This window comes from Musca domestica, unplaced genomic scaffold, assembly GCF_030504385.1.
Source record: "Musca domestica strain aabys unplaced genomic scaffold, Musca_domestica.polishedcontigs.V.1.1 38, whole genome shotgun sequence".
Lineage (NCBI taxonomy): Eukaryota > Metazoa > Arthropoda > Insecta > Diptera > Muscidae > Musca > Musca domestica.
In genome coordinates this window covers 1747942-1765754 of record NW_026712324.1, presented here as the reverse complement: position 1 = coordinate 1765754, position 17813 = coordinate 1747942, and the positions used below count along the sequence as shown (strand labels likewise).

General features: G+C 32.6%; 1 protein-coding gene across 1 annotated transcript in view; it reads right to left on the bottom strand.

The window, feature by feature from the left end:
* Positions 1 to 228: 228 nt before the first annotated feature.
* LOC101896514 (ecdysone-induced protein 78C) overlaps positions 229 to 17813 on the bottom strand; it is a 204146-nt gene continuing 186561 nt past the window's right edge. The window contains exons 5-7 of the mRNA XM_059126342.1: positions 7086 to 7708; positions 6370 to 6645; positions 229 to 4823 (exon numbers count right to left, since the gene is read on the bottom strand). Coding sequence (XP_058982325.1) covers positions 4455 to 4823; positions 6370 to 6645; positions 7086 to 7708 — 1268 coding nt within the window. The 3' untranslated portion in view covers positions 229 to 4454. The remainder of the gene's footprint in view (positions 4824 to 6369; positions 6646 to 7085; positions 7709 to 17813) is intronic.

The following is a 17813-nucleotide window of genomic DNA, read 5'->3' as shown; positions in this document are numbered from 1 at the left end:
TGGAAAAAATCTAGAAACGTTATTTCGGTAGTAGGCAAAAGTTGAAAAGAATATGAAACCGATTTTAAATTCTCCATAATCGATTCTTGAGCCCCGAAAAGTATGCAATGTATATTTGGTCATAATTGCTTCCAGTATTTTATAAATTTAATAAAAGTATTCCATATTTTCCACAACAAACCAAAAAATAATAAATAAAAGAAACAATTTGAAATTTTTTGTTCAAAAAAATTAATTACAAGTAAATGTTTATTTACAAAGATTTTGTTGTTGTTTGTTTTGTTGATTGGTAGTTTGTTTGCAGAATTTGTGTCGCTTTAATAATAATAATAATAAGAAGAATATATTATCGAAACAAATAAAAGCAATCAATTGTTTTTCTTCTGTTTTGTAATGTTTTTTTTTCTTCAAATACAAATCCTTAAAAAAATAAAGAGAAAAATCTTAACAATTAAAAAAATATTTTTCTTTAATTAAATAAGAATAATAATAATTTCATATATTATTATTATAAGTCATTATTATTTAAAATAATAGAAAAAACATTTAAACATTATGTAAAAAACATTTGTTGTATTTTTATGTTTTGTGTTTAAATAATTATAATAGTATTGCAATAACATAATTAAATAATAATTGTAATAGTAATAATAATAATAGAAAAATAATATAGATTATTTTTTGTTGTTTTTTTTCTCTTTTTTAACTAAAAATAAAATGTGATGATTTTTGTTTTTTGCATGAAATGATATATGAATTTTGTTTTTTATTTTTTTTTTGTTTTTTTGTAATATTTTAAATATTTTCCTTTATTTCCAATAAATTTTTGCAACATTTTATAAATGTTTTTTTTTTTGTAGTTGTTGTTTATTATATTTTGTTTTTAAAACATTTTATAAATGTTAAGAAGTAAAGTTTTTATTTTAATTTGTTTTTTTTTAATTTTTAGAGGATGTTTTTTGTTGTTGTTGAATTACTGATTTAATGCAGGGCGATTTGTTTGTTGTTCGTGTTGTATCATGATGATTGGCATTATTTAAGCTAAAATACTTTTTTTTCATTTTTTAGTTTAATTCTCATGTTTGAATTTGTAATAACTTTATTTAGTTTATTTTTTATTTAATTATACAATGCATAAATAAATATACAATGCGTGTGTATGTTTTTTAGTTTTATTCTTACTTTGTTGTTATAATTTTGCTACCTTTTACATCAATAATGTTTTGTTGTTAATTTTTGTTTCTAATAAAAAAGATTTTTGTGATGTTGATTTTTTATTTCAATTTTTTTTTGGGTTTGCTTGGATTTTTTTTATTTTTTGGATAAAATTTAAATGATCCCATTTTACGGCTGTTTGGTTATTATACTGTGCTACAATATGTGATTGAGATGCTGGTAAATTAGAAAAAATGTTGCATATAAAGAAGAAGTTTTCTATTATCCTTATGTGGGAGACTATAGGAAAAGGTTGATCAATTTGAATTTTTTTCGTATAGACACCCATTTAGAATTCCAAATGAAAATTCTGTTGGAAAATTCGATGGAAGTCTTCAATATATTTTAGATAACGCACACTGTAGAATAATACGGGTACATAGCTGTTGGGACAATTTTCTGTCAAACCAAATTTGAAATTAAAAATTTGGAATGAAAAATTATTCAATTTTGTAATAATTGTTGAAAATGCATATCATAACAACTTCCGATTGATGTCGTATAGGAAAACTTATAAAAATCTACCTATTAAAAAAACATTTAAATTTTTGGCATATCAATGTGTTCTTCTACCATGATCGCTCCATAACATTATAAGAGGACAATATCAGAACTCCGGCCGATTTAAATATTTCTGAATATTGAAAGCCCCAAATATTAAATTCTAGTCAACTAGTCAATCAGGCGGTCCCAATGGAGATGGTCCAGTAAAACAATTCCAGTCTTACAAAATTTATTTTTTTGGAAGGTACCTTTAAAAAGAAGCTATAGTAAAATTTGTTACGATAAGTTCCACTTTTCAAGCCTTTAACATTTCCTGGCATAATTTTATTATGATTGGCATGAACTTCAAATTTTATCGTGACCAAGAATGTAAATATTTATTTTCCTTATCAAAATAACAAATTTAGGCCAGACAAATTTTAGAAAAAATTTCGATCATTCTATCCTTCGATATCGAATAATTTGGATCGAAATAAATTTTAATATTTAATTTTTAAATTGATAAGATTGCAGATTTCGGTGGAACAACTAAATATTGAAATGGATTTTCATAAATCGAAATAGTTCATACTCAAAATCATTTCGATCAAAATTCGGTCGATATCAATTGCGAGAATTTGCCCCCAGTTCTTGAAAACTCTTCGAGTTATCGATTCGAGAAAGAATTTTAAAATAGTGATAAGAGACTTATGCAGGTTGGGGTCCTTGGGTTTCCTGCCCAATTGACTACTTCAAAACCCTCTACACCACCCAATCAAATCTTTGAATTCTACTTTTGGGCACCACTGATACTGAACTGACAATGTTAAAAATATGGGCTAAAGTTATTAGTCGTCTATACCAATGTTCATATCTGTTGATATAGTAATGTGGAAAGATGGACTCAATTAGTCAACTTTTTCAATATACCGAATGCTTTGGAATTCGTTTACTTTGAAAATTCTTATTTTTTATTTTGGAAGTGATAAATGAGAACCAATTCCAATTTAAAAAAATTGTTGATTATTCGAAATTTCCTTTGAGATTGAAAATGAACCTGCTCCTATTGCGCTATAGACAGAACTCTTCAAATTTAGATTTTTGACCGGCTTTGATGTTGGTATGAACTTTAAACGGAGGAAGGAAGAGGGTTCAAGTTTGCTCCCACTCAAAAACGAGGAAAACATGCTCTCTCCTATTTGAGTGACATTGAAAAAATGAGTTCGCTCAAAAATTTTTCTGCTCCCAGGAGCGCACTTGTTCAAATTTGAGTGAGTTTCACTCTGTGAGCAAAATTGAGCCAATTTTTCGGAGGTCTGAATTTAATAGAGAAAGATACACGATCAAAATTTTGGGAAATTTCTTAGGCCAAGCGATGCGTTGTTGAGAGCAAAATACAATTTTTAGATTCTTCGACTTTGGCCTTCAACAAAAATGTTGATTCTTCGTTCTGCCGATTTTCTTCAATCAGTTAAAAACTCGAATTCGACTTCTACTTCCCAGCCCAAAGTCGATTAAAATCGTTTCTAGATTTTTGGTAGACATTTTTTAAAATATTAAGAAATCAAAATTACAAAGGTCTGAATCATTGCATACTTGTAGGATGATCTGAAAATTAAAAATCGATTTCAATTAATCGGAAGTCAAGTAACGTATCCTTCCAAATCAAAATATCTTTTTGAAATTTACCTGAAGTTCGTAGAAGAAATATGGAGCACAACGTGGATTTTTTCACTAATGATAAAGTTCGGATTTCAAAAACCCACGTCTTTCTATTCAATTTTGATTTTACATATATTGTGAGCAATAACCGTAAAATCAGATCCGATCTCGATATAATTTGGCAGAGGTATTTTCGAGCAGTATCTGATGCCGGGTGTCAAATATCATTGTTGTATAGTGCATATTACGCAGGCAAGGGACTTTAACACCAAATTGGATGAAATAAATATAAGAGATCTATAGATATATCTGAACCGATTTTCACCAAATTTGAAGTACTTGTATCTAGACTTAATTCGGTTGGATGTTCCAAAATTCATTCCATTTTAGCTGATATTAGCCATTTGGTGCACAAATAACCCGAAATCGTTTGGAGATATATGGAAGCTATATCTAAATTTGAATCGACTCTCAACAATTTCAGTAGGGTTCGTCCTTGGGCCAAACAAATACTGTTTGGAAAATGCCACCTTCATTTTATTCACAAAAATACATAGATAGACAGACGGACGGACATGCATAAATCGACTCAGAAAATGATTCCATGAAAATCCTCAAAAGTAACTATGGTTCTATCTCGCGGCATCAAATTTGGACATTTCTCAATTTTTGTAGCACAGTGTAAGTGTATCTTATGTTGATTTTAATTTGATTTAATACAGGATTCTTTTATAATTTGGTATATCTTAAAAAATTAGAAAAATCTTGGAGGAGGGGGAAAATCTCTTTGAGTTTTCTTGGTTTTTCATCTTTAACTTCTAATTTCTGATGTTGTTGTTGTTACTGTTTTGCTTTCAAATATTTCCATTAGATTTGTTTCTATAATATTTATTGGTTTTTGTTGTTATTCCTTTACTTAATAAATTTAAAGATAATAGTCTTATTAAATTGTTTTTTTGTTTTTGTAAATTTCATTATATTCATTTGTTGTTGTTGTTGGTTGTTCTTTATTGCAGATGTATTTTAAAGAAGTTTTGAACTTCTCTCTCTGTGATTCTCCATTGTTGATGTTTCCGTTGTTGTTGCTTTTTCTTTTAATTTTCTTCTTCCATAGGAATGTCAAATAATTCCGCAAACAATGGTGGCAATCTGGGCTTTGTTATCCTTAACCAATTACAATGGGCACTGTGCTTCAGACCCAATGCTCTCAGTTCGGGGATTTTAGCCTCCAGTGCCGGCATCAGCTGTAGCGCCTGTGTTGTACCGTTGCGTGATCGTACGATTTGTACCCGCAACGCTTCCGTAATACGCTCCCTTGTTCGGGCAATCATTTTCGCTTCCGATATGCCGGGCCGGTCGGAGGCCAATAGGACCATGGCCGAGAAGAGACCGATTTCGGTGTCACTGAGACCGTATACATTGATGGTGTTGGCAAAGTTGAAGAGTGAAACCACAAAATCGGTCTGAAAAGGGAAAGAGAGAAACACGGAAAGGGGTTTTAGTAATGAGAAAAATGGAAAAAAAAATAAAAAAAAGAAAATAAGTTTTTTAAAATACAACGTTTAGACCTTGAACAAAATATTTTTGAAAAAAAAAAAAATAAAAAAACATCCACAGACGCGGTCCTTTGAAAAAATATTTAAAAAAAAATCCATAGACGTGGTCTTTTGAAAGAAATATTTTTGAAAAAAAAAATTAAAATCATTCACATACGTGGTCCTTTGAAAAAAAAATTATTTTTGAAAAAATATTTTAAAAAAATCACAGACAGAAATTGAAAAAAAAAAAATTAAAAAAAATTCACGTCTGTTGGTCCTTTGATTTTTTTTTAAATCCACGTCCGTAAGTTGGTTTTTTGAAAAAAATATTTTTAAAAAATACATATTCGTCAGTTGGTCCTTTGAAAAAAATATTTTTAAAAAATCCACATTCGTCAGTTAGTCCTTTGAATTTTTTTTTAAAAAATCCACGTCAGTTGTTGCTTTAAAAAAATATTTTTAAAAAATCCATATCCGTCAGTTTATCCTTAAAAAAAATATTTTTAAAAATCCATATCCGTCAGTTTGTCCTTAAAAAAATATTTTTAACAAATCCACGTCAGTTGGTTCTTTAAAAAAAAATATTTTTAAAAAATCCACGTCTGTTCGTTCTTTAAAAAAATATTTTTAAAAAATCCACGTCTGTTCGTTCTTTAAAAAAATATTTTTAATAAATCCACGTCAGATGGTTCTTTGAATTTTTTTTAAATCCACGTCAGTTGGTGCTTTGAAAGAAACATTTTTTTGAAAAAATTCTCGTCTTTTAGTCCTTTGAAAAAAAAATATTTTAAAAAATCCACATCCGTCGTTGGTGCTTTGAAAGAAACATTTTTTTGAAAAAATTCTCGTCTTTTAGTCCTTTGAAAAAAAATATTTTTAAAAAATACACGTCTGTCAGTTGGTGCTTTGAAAAAAAAAATATTTTTTAAAAATCCACGCCCGTCAGTTGGCGCTTTAAAAAAAATATTTTAAAAATCCACGATCAATTGGCGCTTTGAATAAAATATTTTTAAAAATCCACGTCAGTTGGTGCTTTGAAAGAAATATTTTTAAAAAAATCCACATCCGTCAGTTCGTCCTTTGAAAAAAATATTTTTAAAAAAATGCACATCCGTCAGTTCGTCCTTTGAAATAAATATTTTTAAAAAATCCACGTCTCTTGATCCTTTGAATTTTTTTAAATCCACGTCCGTCAGTTGGTCCTTTGATTTTTTTTAAATCAACGTCCGTCAGTTGGTCCTTTGAAAAATATTTTTAAAAAATCCACGACCATCAGTTGGTTTTTAAAAAATATTTTTAAAAAATCCACGTCTATTGGTCCTTCGAAAGAAATATTTTTAAAAAATCCACGTCTGTTGGTCCTTTGAAAAAAAAAAACATTTTTAAAAAAGCTCCGTCTATTGGTCCTTTGGAAAAAATTTAAAAAATCCACGTCTGTGGAAAATCCACATCTCTTGGCCCTAACACTTACATCATAAATGATCTCCAAATGTTGCCGTGTCAAATAGGTGCCGTCGTCGAATGTCAACGTCGAGTCGCTTATTAAACGGGCCACATGCGTTAGCCATGTCTCGAAGAAGCCCATTTTGATGAGTATCAGCTGATCGTCTTGCGTAAAATCACAGAATCCAGGTAAACGTTTGGCAAACTCAACGATGCGTTGGACATTTGGTGTAACACGCGCCGCATACTGCTGCCAGAGCCACATCTTTTGAAATTCCATATTCTCCGACACTGAAGAAATTAACTGTAAAACAAAGGAGAGAATGAAATGATGAATGGCAAAGCGAAAGAAACGAAGAACACAAATCAAGCAAGACAAATTGAACAACGGTTGGTAATGATGTAATAATCCAGGCCAACAAGATGTTGGTAATAGAATTGTTACAATGGCACACCAACATGGTTCGACGTTGCTGTTGTTCTCATGACTGCTGTTGTTTATTGGATGGCCTCAGGGTTTGGGTGATTTTCGATATTTTTGTGGCCACCCAAATAACCAAGCCAAAATTATGAGTATTCCGCTAAGATTTATGATTAATTATCTCGGCCGGAATCAAAACAAACAGCCAATGCAGGTCATTGACCACAAACCCATATTTAGCCATTACACCAATTTCTTTTCCGATTGAAGTTTACCGCCATAAATTTCAAAATTAGTTTTTGGGGGGAAAGCCGAATACTTACACCATTGGGCGGCACATTTAAGGGTCGACGCATCAAATCCCTCGTCTGCTCCTCGGTATAGGCACAATTCATGCGATGCGCCTGCGAAACGCACATAATCACATCGTACACGGTCAGCTCGTTGCCGCCGTTATTGCCGGCCATCATGGAGGCCGCCGTCGTCGCATCACTGTGGCTGTGATGCAAATGTGTCGAGTGATGATGATGATGGCTGTTGTGATGGTGGTGGTGATGCAGCGTCGCATGGTGATGATGATGGCTGTGATGATGTCCTTCGTGCACGGTATTCAGCTGCTGGGAATTCATGTTGCCCGCATTGCCAATGCCAACGCCGACAACCATACCGCCGCTGCCGTTCGAGGGGCCACCAACACCCACGACCAGTTGTGAAGAGTTTGTATTGTTGTTGTTGCCGGTGGCACTACAGCCGCCCAGCTCAGATGGCGATGATGCTATGGAACACATTTGTGGCGTTTGCGGTGTATTCGGTGTTCCCGGTGTGCTGACACGCCGTAAATCACACGAATTAACTACGACAACTGCAGCGTTTGGATCCTCTGTGGTGGATGGCTGGCCGCCATTCAGCTCACGTGAACGTTTTGGTACGCGACCATAACGCACAGCTGGAAAGAGAAGAAAAGGGTTTCAGTTAGTTGAAGGATATATGTAATAATATATTTAGAATTAATTATGACTCATTAAAAAAATATAAAAAAACATTGTCTGAGGGCCTTGAAAACATTTTTCAAAAAACTACGTTTGTTGGTTCTTGCAAACATATTTTGCAAAAATCTACGTCTGTTAGTTTTTGAAAAAAAAAATAATGTAAAAAAATCCACGTCAAGTATATATTTAAAAAAAATCCATTAATTTTGGAAAAATATTTACGCCTTTTGGTCCTTGAAATATATATATATTTTTAAATTTATTTTAAAAATTCCACGTCAAGTGGCCCTTGACATTTTTTTAATCTACATCCGCGTCCAATAGTCCTGAAAATATATATTTAGAAAAAAATCCAGGTCTGTTGGTCCCAGAAATATATATTTTTAAATCCACGTCAAGGGCTCCTTTAAATATATTTTTTAAATCCACATCAAGGGCTTTTATATATATATATGTATATATATATATATATATATATATATATATATATATATATATATATATATATATATATATATATATATATATATTTTTTTTTTTTTTTTTTTAAATAGTTTTTTTTTAATCCATGTCTTGTGGTCCTTGAAATATTTTTTTAACCCACGTCCAGTGGTCTTTAAATAAATCCACGTGGATTAAAATACTTGAAAAAAATTTTTAAAATAAATCCACGACTATTGGTCCCTGAAAAATTTTTTTTAAATAAATCCACGACTATTGGTCCTTCAAAAAATTTTAAAATAAATCCACGACTATTGGTCCTCGAAAAAAAATTTAAAATAAATCCACAACTATTGGTCCTTGAAAAAAAAATTTAAAATAAATCCACAACTATTGGTCCTTGAAAATTTTTTTTTTAATAAATCCACGATTATTGGTCCTTGAAAATTTTTTTTAAATAAATCCACGACTATTGGTCCTTGAAAAAATTTTTAAATAAATCCACGACTATTGGTCCTTGAAATATTTTTTTTTAAATAAATCCACGACTATTGGTCCTTGAAATATTTTTTTAAATAAATCCACGACTATTGGTCCTTGAAATATTTTTTTAAAATAAATCCACGACTATTGGTCCTTGAAATATTTTTTTAAATAAATCCACGACTATTGGTCCTTGAAATATTTTTTTTAAATAAATCCACGACTATTGGTCCTTGAAATATTTTTTTTTAAATAAATCTATGACTATTGGTCCTTGAAATATTTTTTTTAAATAAATCCTTGAAATATTTTTTTTAAATAAATCCACGACTATTGGTTCTTGAAATATTTATTTTTTTGAATAAATCCACGTCTGATGATCCTCGAAATATTTTTTTTAATCCATGTTAAGTTAATCCACGTGTGATGGGCCCCAAAGTTAAATAAATCCTTGAAATATGTTTTTAAAAAATCCACGTATGATGGTCCTCGATTTTTTTAAATCTACGTATGTTGGTCCTTGATTTTTTTAAATCCAAGTCAAGTCGTCATTGAAAAAAAGGTTTTGGAAAATTTCAAGTCTGCTGGTATTTTAAATATTTTAAAAAAATATTCATCTATTTTTTATATCCACGTCTTTTGGTCCTTGGTTTTTTTTTCCAAAAAATAAAAAAAAAAAATTAAAAAAAAATCCTTGGTTCAGTTTCTTGATCTTTGAAATCTCTCTCTCCAAATTAAGACTGGTGTGAAGATATAATGCATCGGACCATTCCTTCTGGTAAATCCCCCACAACGGGTCACAATTTAAATATCACACATCTCAATATTTTTACTAACACAAGATCTGGTGTGAAGTTGATAGATATCAGCCCAATCCCTCTGGTACCTCCCACACAAAAAAGGTCAAAATGTTGACCTTCAAAACGCTCATAAAATGCAAAATGAGCATCCGAACCTTTTCAAATTTCACACATCCTTATATTTCAACTATCACAAGATCTGCTGTGAAGATGATTGGCTTCGGTCCATCCCTTCTGGTAGCTCGCCCACAAAGGATTATAATGTCTCACAACTTGCAAAACAAATCAGCGATTTTTTTTAAGCTTGGTATATCTTGATATTTTTCTCATCCCCAGATCTGATATGCATATGGAATTTATCGGCCCCTCTCCTACTGGGACCACTCCTCTGTTGATCTTTTAAAAAAATACGTTCAAAAAATTTCTGCTTATGAATGACCTCTTACAAGGTATTTTATGTTCAAAAATCCTTTAGAAGGTTCTCAATGTCCAGTCGCCCATTTACAGAATATTTTCTGGACTTAGGAGGAATTCAGGTTGTCTTCAAGGTATCTGAAATGACTTTTAGAGTTCTTGTATGAGTAGAACATTTTTAACATCACCATGGCCGGCGCTTGAGTTCTGGTGGCCAACCGAAGGTGCACATCATTTTGCTGGACAACGAATGTTTTCTGGTTTTCAGAGAAACCCAAATTCGGCAGTTCACCACTTTCGGCCAAGCGAAGCAACTCCTTAGCTTATTTGAGTCTATTTTCTTTCGGTTGCGGTCTAAGTTCTTTCACTCTTTGGAATTTTAATGGCCTTACCCCTAGCTCATTTTTCAATTTTTGAAAATCTTCCATGTCTAAAATGCAAAAAAAAAAATATTCCGAAAATATTTCTAAGTTTTCGAAAAAAATATTTCCGGATTTTCTTCTATGTGAAAATTTTTTTAATTTTATCTATTCCAAAAAAAAGTGTATTGAATTGAATAAAAAAATATTCCGAAAATATTTCTAAGTTTTCGAAAAAAAATATTTCCGGATTTTCTTCTATGTGAAAAATTTTTTAATTTTTTCTATTCCAAAAAAAAAGTGTATTGTATTCAATCCTATGAGAAAACCGGTTTCCAATTTTTTCCCATGTCAAAAAAAAATATTCCGATTTTTTATGCTTAACCGATATTTTTCTATGATTTTTTTTGTTACCAATAATGCCATACAATCATGTTTCATTTTGCAAAACTAGGCAACAGGATTCCATAAAATAGAACACCAGTCGTAAATCCACACACACATACACAAGCACACACACACACATTGTGCTCACATCGGCTCTCATGTTACAAACTAATTTAGGATGCTGTGCGTTAAGCTGTCCATCATTTCTTGCTCTCAGCCTGCCTCTCATTTAGGCCAAATTCAATTGAATTGGCTGATGGCATTTAAACAACGTCTGGCTGCCTGTCGGCCTGACTTCAATATTTTTCCAGCTAAGTGGTGGCGACGTTTGTTAAGCACTTTCCCACTTTGCTGCTGTGGCTGCGGTTGTTGCCGATGCCGATGCTGCTGGTGCTGCTGATGTTGATGATGAAAACTAGGCTATTGGATTGAAATGCAATGAATTTCATTAGATTGCTGCCATTCTCTTTGCCGTGGCTTTTGAGTTGGCGTTTGGAAAACATAAAAACACGATATGTTGCCGGCTATGACCATCCATCATCATCATCATCATCAGCAACAACATCATTGAAATGGGTGTGTGAGTGAGTGTGTGCATCAGAGTTGGGATGGTTGGTTAGTTGGTTGAATGTCGGTTTGTTGTCGGTGCTTAAACTAAAGTGATGTTGGCTTAGTTTGGTTTTTTTCTTCTCTCCCTCTTTCTCTCTCTCTTGTATGACCAACATTTATAATCATTTGGGCTACTTTTCCCAGAATGACACTCACTCACATGCTCGTGCGCTAGCTCACTGGTGGCACAATTTGGCCAAAAGTGGCAGTGAAACCAAAAAATTCCTTAAATTTAATTTGTGTTCTCAATAAAATGTGGCCCAGTTGAATGAGGATGTGAGAATGAGGCTTAAAAGGATGGAAGAGGAAGAAAATTTGAATTTTCAAAATAAAGAAAAAAATCAAACTTTTTTTAGACATTTTGTGTTTTTCTCAAAATAATAACAAAAATGAAATTTGTTGTAAAAAATTTATTTTTTAAAAATAACGTATTTTTAAAAATTTAAATATTTTTTTCCAAAGAAGTCTGTCCTCATTCTCAATAAAATGTGGCCCAGTTGAATGAGGATGTGACAATGAGGCAGGAAATTTGAATTTTCAAAATAAAGGAAAAAATCAAACTTTTTTTAGATATTTTGTATTTTTCTCAAAATAATAAAAAAATGAATTTTTTGTAAAAATTTATTTTTTAAAAATAACGTATTTTTAAAAAATTTAAATATTTTTTTCCAAAGAAGTCTGTCCTCATTGAATGGACATTTTGGAAACCCTTTGGAAACCCCAAATATTTGCATGATAAACCGGATGACGTCCCAATGTTATGAAGTAACTTATCATTCCGCAAAGATTGCCCATAAAATATTTATATGCGCACACACACATACATACATATGTACGTCATTTTATGTGCCGGACAATAAAGTTTGTTTTCTTTTCTTTTGTTTGTGCGCCACAAATCAATTGAGAATACTGGGTCAATGTCCCAAACAGATAACAATAAAAGAAATGAATAAAATTCTGAATGTTCCAAAATCAAAGCAAGAAAAATGTGGGGTTTTTCTTCATTTATTTTTTGGACCGCAAATTTTGCTTTTTGTTGTTTATTTGTGGGGATGACTGGATTTGAAAAATTGTGCAATAAAATATTTTTTTTTATCAAAATAATTATTGAGCAGATAACTAATTACAATTCAAAATGCCATATGAATTCAGAGAATTTGGATTCATCATATTCTTAGGAAGTATCGTACATGTGGGATATTTTTTATATTAAATTAAATTTAAATGTTGATATTAAATTTTTGAGAATAGATTTTTTGAAAAAAAAAAAAAAAAATTGGGAAGCTATCAGTTTTTTTTATTTTCAACATAATTAATGGGTCAAAACCAGACCACCGAAAAACTCGCTCGATTTTTCTCAAAGACTTAAACTCACTCAAATTTTGACTTAAAACTCTTTCCGGTATGGAAAATAATGTCTTCAGGGTGAGATAAAAAACTGCAACAAAGTCAAACGCCATAGTTCTTACTTTTTTTAAATTTTATTGAATGAAAGTAAAAAATGTCAGAAGTAGCATCAGTTTTTTGAATAGATTTAGATTTGTTCGAATTGATCACCTTTGGCACGAATTATGGCCTTCAAACGGTCAATGAAAACGACACACGCTGCCCGAATGATGCTCTGCGGTATTTTGGCCCATTCCCGGCGAAGCGCTTGCTTGAGGTAAACGACACTTTGGTATTTTTTAGTGCCAATCTTGCTTTCTAAAATACTCCAGTCACAACAGTCCAACGGATTGGCATCCGGAGATTTTGGTGACCATTGTGCGCTGGAAATGAAGCGAGGAACCTCATTTTGTAACCATTGTTGGGTGGTGCGTGCTGAGTGCGATGGTGCTGAGTCCGGTTGGAATGTCCAAGGTATGCGGCCAAAATGTTTGCGTGCCCAAGGCTTTAATATACCCTCCAGAAAATATTCCCGATAATATTCGGACGGACGGTTGGTTTAGAAATGACAGCAGCCTGAAGTTGGTTGCAGTTTTTTATGTCATCCTGTATTTATATAGCCAAATAGCAGAGGACATAGAAACGTATTTCAAATTTTTTCCTGACGTAAAAGCTAACTCCAATATGTTTCCCTATGTGAAAAAATGTTACTCCGAATCTTTTACTCTACACAAAAAAATGTAACTCCAAATTTTTTTTCTGAAAAAAAAAAAAAATACTTTGAAAAAAAGTAAAAAAACTACTCCGAATTTCTGTCTGAAAAAAAAAATTTATTCTGATTTTTTTCTGTACAAAAAAATCCTATAGAAAAAAATGTACTCCGAATTTTTTTCGATATTTTGATTTTTTTACGCGAAAAAAATGCTCTCCGAATTTTTTTCTATGCAAAAAAGAAATGGCTACAAATTTTTTTCTAAACGAAAAAATGTTCTCCGAATTTTTTTCTATACGACAAAAATGTTCTCCGATTTTTTTTATACGAGAAAAATGCTCTCCGATTTTTTTTCTATTCATAAAAAATGTTCTCCGACTTTTTTTTCTATGTGAAAAAGTAATGACTCCGAATTTTTTTCTATGCAAAAAAATGACTTCGATTCGAACTCAGACTCAGAATTTTTTTCTATGCGAAAAAATGATTCCTAATTTGTTTTCTTTGCGAAAAAATGACACCAAATTTGTTTTCTATACGAAAAAAATGACTACGAATTTTTTTCTATGCGAAAAAGAAATAACTACAAATTTTTTTCTATGCGAAATGGATATGACTCCATTGTACTCCATGTACTCCAAATTTTTTTCTATGCGAAAAAATAGGCTCCGAATTTTTTTCTATACGAAGAAATATACGGGCCGACTTTATGATAACCTACACCACTTTGCTAATTTAGTAGAGCTCCGCATAGCAATTAAAAGTTTTTATGGGAGAATTCAATCATACAACCTATGATTATAATTATAATTTAAAGTTCAAAGGACAAAATATGCCGAAGCATTTGTATCTTTTAAATTCGGACTTGTATTGCCCATTTGGTGCACAATTAATTTGAAATCGGATAAAGATATATATTGGAGCTATATCCAAATCGGAACTGATCTCGATGAAATTTGGCAAATATATTTCTGAGCTGTATATAATATATATCCCTGAATATCCTTGTTACGGAGTGCATATTACGGCTGTGGGTAATAAATATAACAAATCGGATGAACAGGATATATGTGTGCTATAGCTATATCTGAACCGATCTTCACAAAATTTGACAGCTTCTAGACTCAATTCGGTCGTAAGTGCCAAATTCCATCCCATTTGGACAAATATTAGACATTTGGTGCACAATAAAAGGTAAATCGGACGAAGTTATGTTTGGGAGCTATATATAGCAAATGTATTTCTGAACTGTATTTAATAAATTTCCCGAATATTGTTGTTTGGAGTGCATATTTCGGCTGCGGAGGACAAAAATTTCAAATCGGATGAACAATTTATCAAATTTAACATATCAAATTTAGCTATATGTGAACCGATTTCGATCAAATTTGGCATACTTATTTTCAGGCCTAATTTGGTTGTATGTACCAAATTCCATACTATTCGGGCTAATATTACACGTTTGGTGCACAATAAAAGCCAAATCGGACGAATATATATATGAGAGCTATATCTACATTTTTACTGAATATCTCCAATTTCAATAGGGTTCGTCCTTGGGCCATACAAATGATTTGTGCAAATTTTCATCTGGATACAGAATGTGATTCTATGCAGATCATTAAAAGGAACTATGGGTCTATCTTGTTTCCTGTCTTGTTTCTCTGACCACCTTGTGGTGTAGGGTATAAAAATTTACTCCAAAATTTTTTCTATACGAAAAATGTACTTCAAACATTTGTTCTATATGAAATAATTGAATACGATTTTTTTTCTATGCGAAAGAATGACTATATATTTGTCATCGAAAAAAAAACGACTCTAAGTTGGTTTTAAAAGTTAACTAAAAGTTAAAAAGTTTGTTTTCAACTATTTCTACACAACAAATTTATTCCCATTTATTGCAAATGCAACAAAATCTTGTCAATTTTTTTCGAAAGAAATAGCACCAAAATATTTTCTCAAAAAATGCCAGACAGCCAGAAACAGATTTGGCAAATGATTGGCATTTGCATCTCAAATGCATACAAAAACACATACACACGTACTCTCTGGGAAAAGAAATAAAGGTATTTAGACTAATGAAAATACCAATAGATGCAAGTGATACCCTCTTCCCTCTCCTTCGGCAAATTCATAATTGTGTTAAGATTTATTTTTGATTTTTATTTGTTTTGAAAATGTTGACAGTTTTGAAAAATGTGAAATTTTCATGCTTGACGAGGCAATTTGGCTGAAAATGAGAGATGTGCATAGGAAAGAAAATGCTATATATGTTAGAACAAAATAATATTAGCCAGTGTGAATTGAGCATTGGCAGTATTGACAATGATCGGGGAGCAGATGCAACAACTCTGGCGGCGTCGTTGATCATTCAGCGCCATCACTGTCATCGAAGTAGAACCGGCGTGACAATAACAATGAATGCTGCCGGTGATTTTTATGTTGCAACTTGAGTGTGTGTGTGAGTATGTTTCTTGTTGGATTCAATTTGATCTGGTTGGCTGGCTGGCTGGTTAGTGCGTTTGTCTGACTTGTATGTCGTCAATACCTCAACTTGTCATTTGTAATGAACATCAGTGTTTAGTAAGATTCAAATTTGTTCTAAGAGAGCAAGAGTAAGGGGAGAGAGATACAGGCAATGAAGATTTCACGTTTGTCACCATTGCATTTTCAATCCGTGGGGTGTCCATCAAAGAGACGACTTTAAATTATATTTTCATTGGTGTTGTGTTGAAACCAAAAAATTAAACAAAAAATAAAAATAAAATTAAATAAAGACAAAGAGCATGCCAAGAGATTTTCGACGTAAGAAAAAAAAAAACATTCACGAAAATTTATTTAGCATTTCAATTTGAATTTTTTATTTTCGTTTTCATTTCTTTGCGACACCAAAAAGAAAAAAAAAACGAGTGCATTGACCTATAATTAATTTTTCGCTTGGCAAAAATGTTAATGAAGGACTTGAGAGTATAGAATAGGCGCAGCCAATCAATTAGTATATCAACAACACCGTTTCCAGGAGGGAATTAAAAAGGAAGATAAACTGAATTTATTTTGAGGGTTCGTTATGAGGTTCGTCAATTAGACGAGGAAATTTTTATCACTGAATTTTTAAATTTTTTATTGAAATAATACAGTCCTTCTGACTGTTGTTGAAATTTGCACAATACTTTGTACTGTGTCTAGGATAATAGGTATATCAGTCCACAATTTCCTACAGTCCCCAAACAGGGTCAGATGAAAGAACTGCAACCAAATTCAAACTGCTGTCATTTCTAAGCCACTCGTCCGACAGCTGTTAAAATAATTCCAGTGACAGCTCATTATATTGTTTACAAGCGTACAAAAGCGTTTTGGTGAGAATTTTCCGGAAAAAATGTTATTCGTGATGGAATTGAAGCGTGATAATGTGATTTCTTTATATTTGGCTGGAAAATCACAAATGGCTATCGTTAGAGCACTCCAGCATTTAAATGTGAATAAATATGTTGTGTCTCGTACCATCGCTCGTTACCGTAGCGACGTCAAGGAAGTGGACTGAAAAAAACAGCAACATCAGCAGAAATGGTTCGAAAAGTAAAAAAGCAACTTGATCAAAACCCGCGTCGCAGTGGCCGCATATCGCAATAATCCATTCGGCAAATATTGAAAAATGAGCTCGGGGCAAAACCATTGAAATTCCTAAAAGTGCAAGAACTTACACCGCAATTGAAAGAAAATAGACTCAAAAGAGCTAAAGAATTACCGAAAGTGGTGAACTGACGAATTTGGTTTTCTCCGATGAGAAAACATTCGTTGTCCAGCAGTTTGTAAACAATCAAAATGATCGCGTTCACTTGTCAGAGGTTAGCTGAAAATGTGCACCTTCGGTTGGCCACCAGAACTAAAGCGCCGGGAATGGTGATGGTGTGGGCCGAAATAACAGCCGATGGTCGTTCTCCGCTCGTGTTAATCGACCGTCAGAACAAATGCCGAAAATTATCGCGAAAATATTCTGGAGGGTGTATTAAGGCCTTGGGTACGCAAACATTTTGGCCGAAGACCTTGGACATTCCAACAGGACTCAGGAAAATCGCACTCAGCACTCGCCACCCAAGAATGTTTACAAAATGAGGTTTCTCGCTTCATTTCCAGCGCACAATGGCCACCAAAATCTCCTGATACCAATCCGTTGGACTATTGTGTCGGGAGTATTTTGGAAAGCAAGGTTGGCACTAAAAAATACCTAAGTATCGATCACCTTAAGCAAGCGCTTCGGCGGGGATGTGTGACGGTTTCATTGGCCGTTTGAAGGCCATAATGTGCACCTTCGGTTGGCCACCAGATCTCAAGCGCCAGCCATGGTGATGGTGTGGACCGTCATAACAGCCGAAGGTCGATCTCCGCTCATATTGATCGATCGAGGCATCAGAATAAATGTCGAATATTATCGCGAAAATATTCTGGAGGGTGTATAAAAGCCTTGGGCACG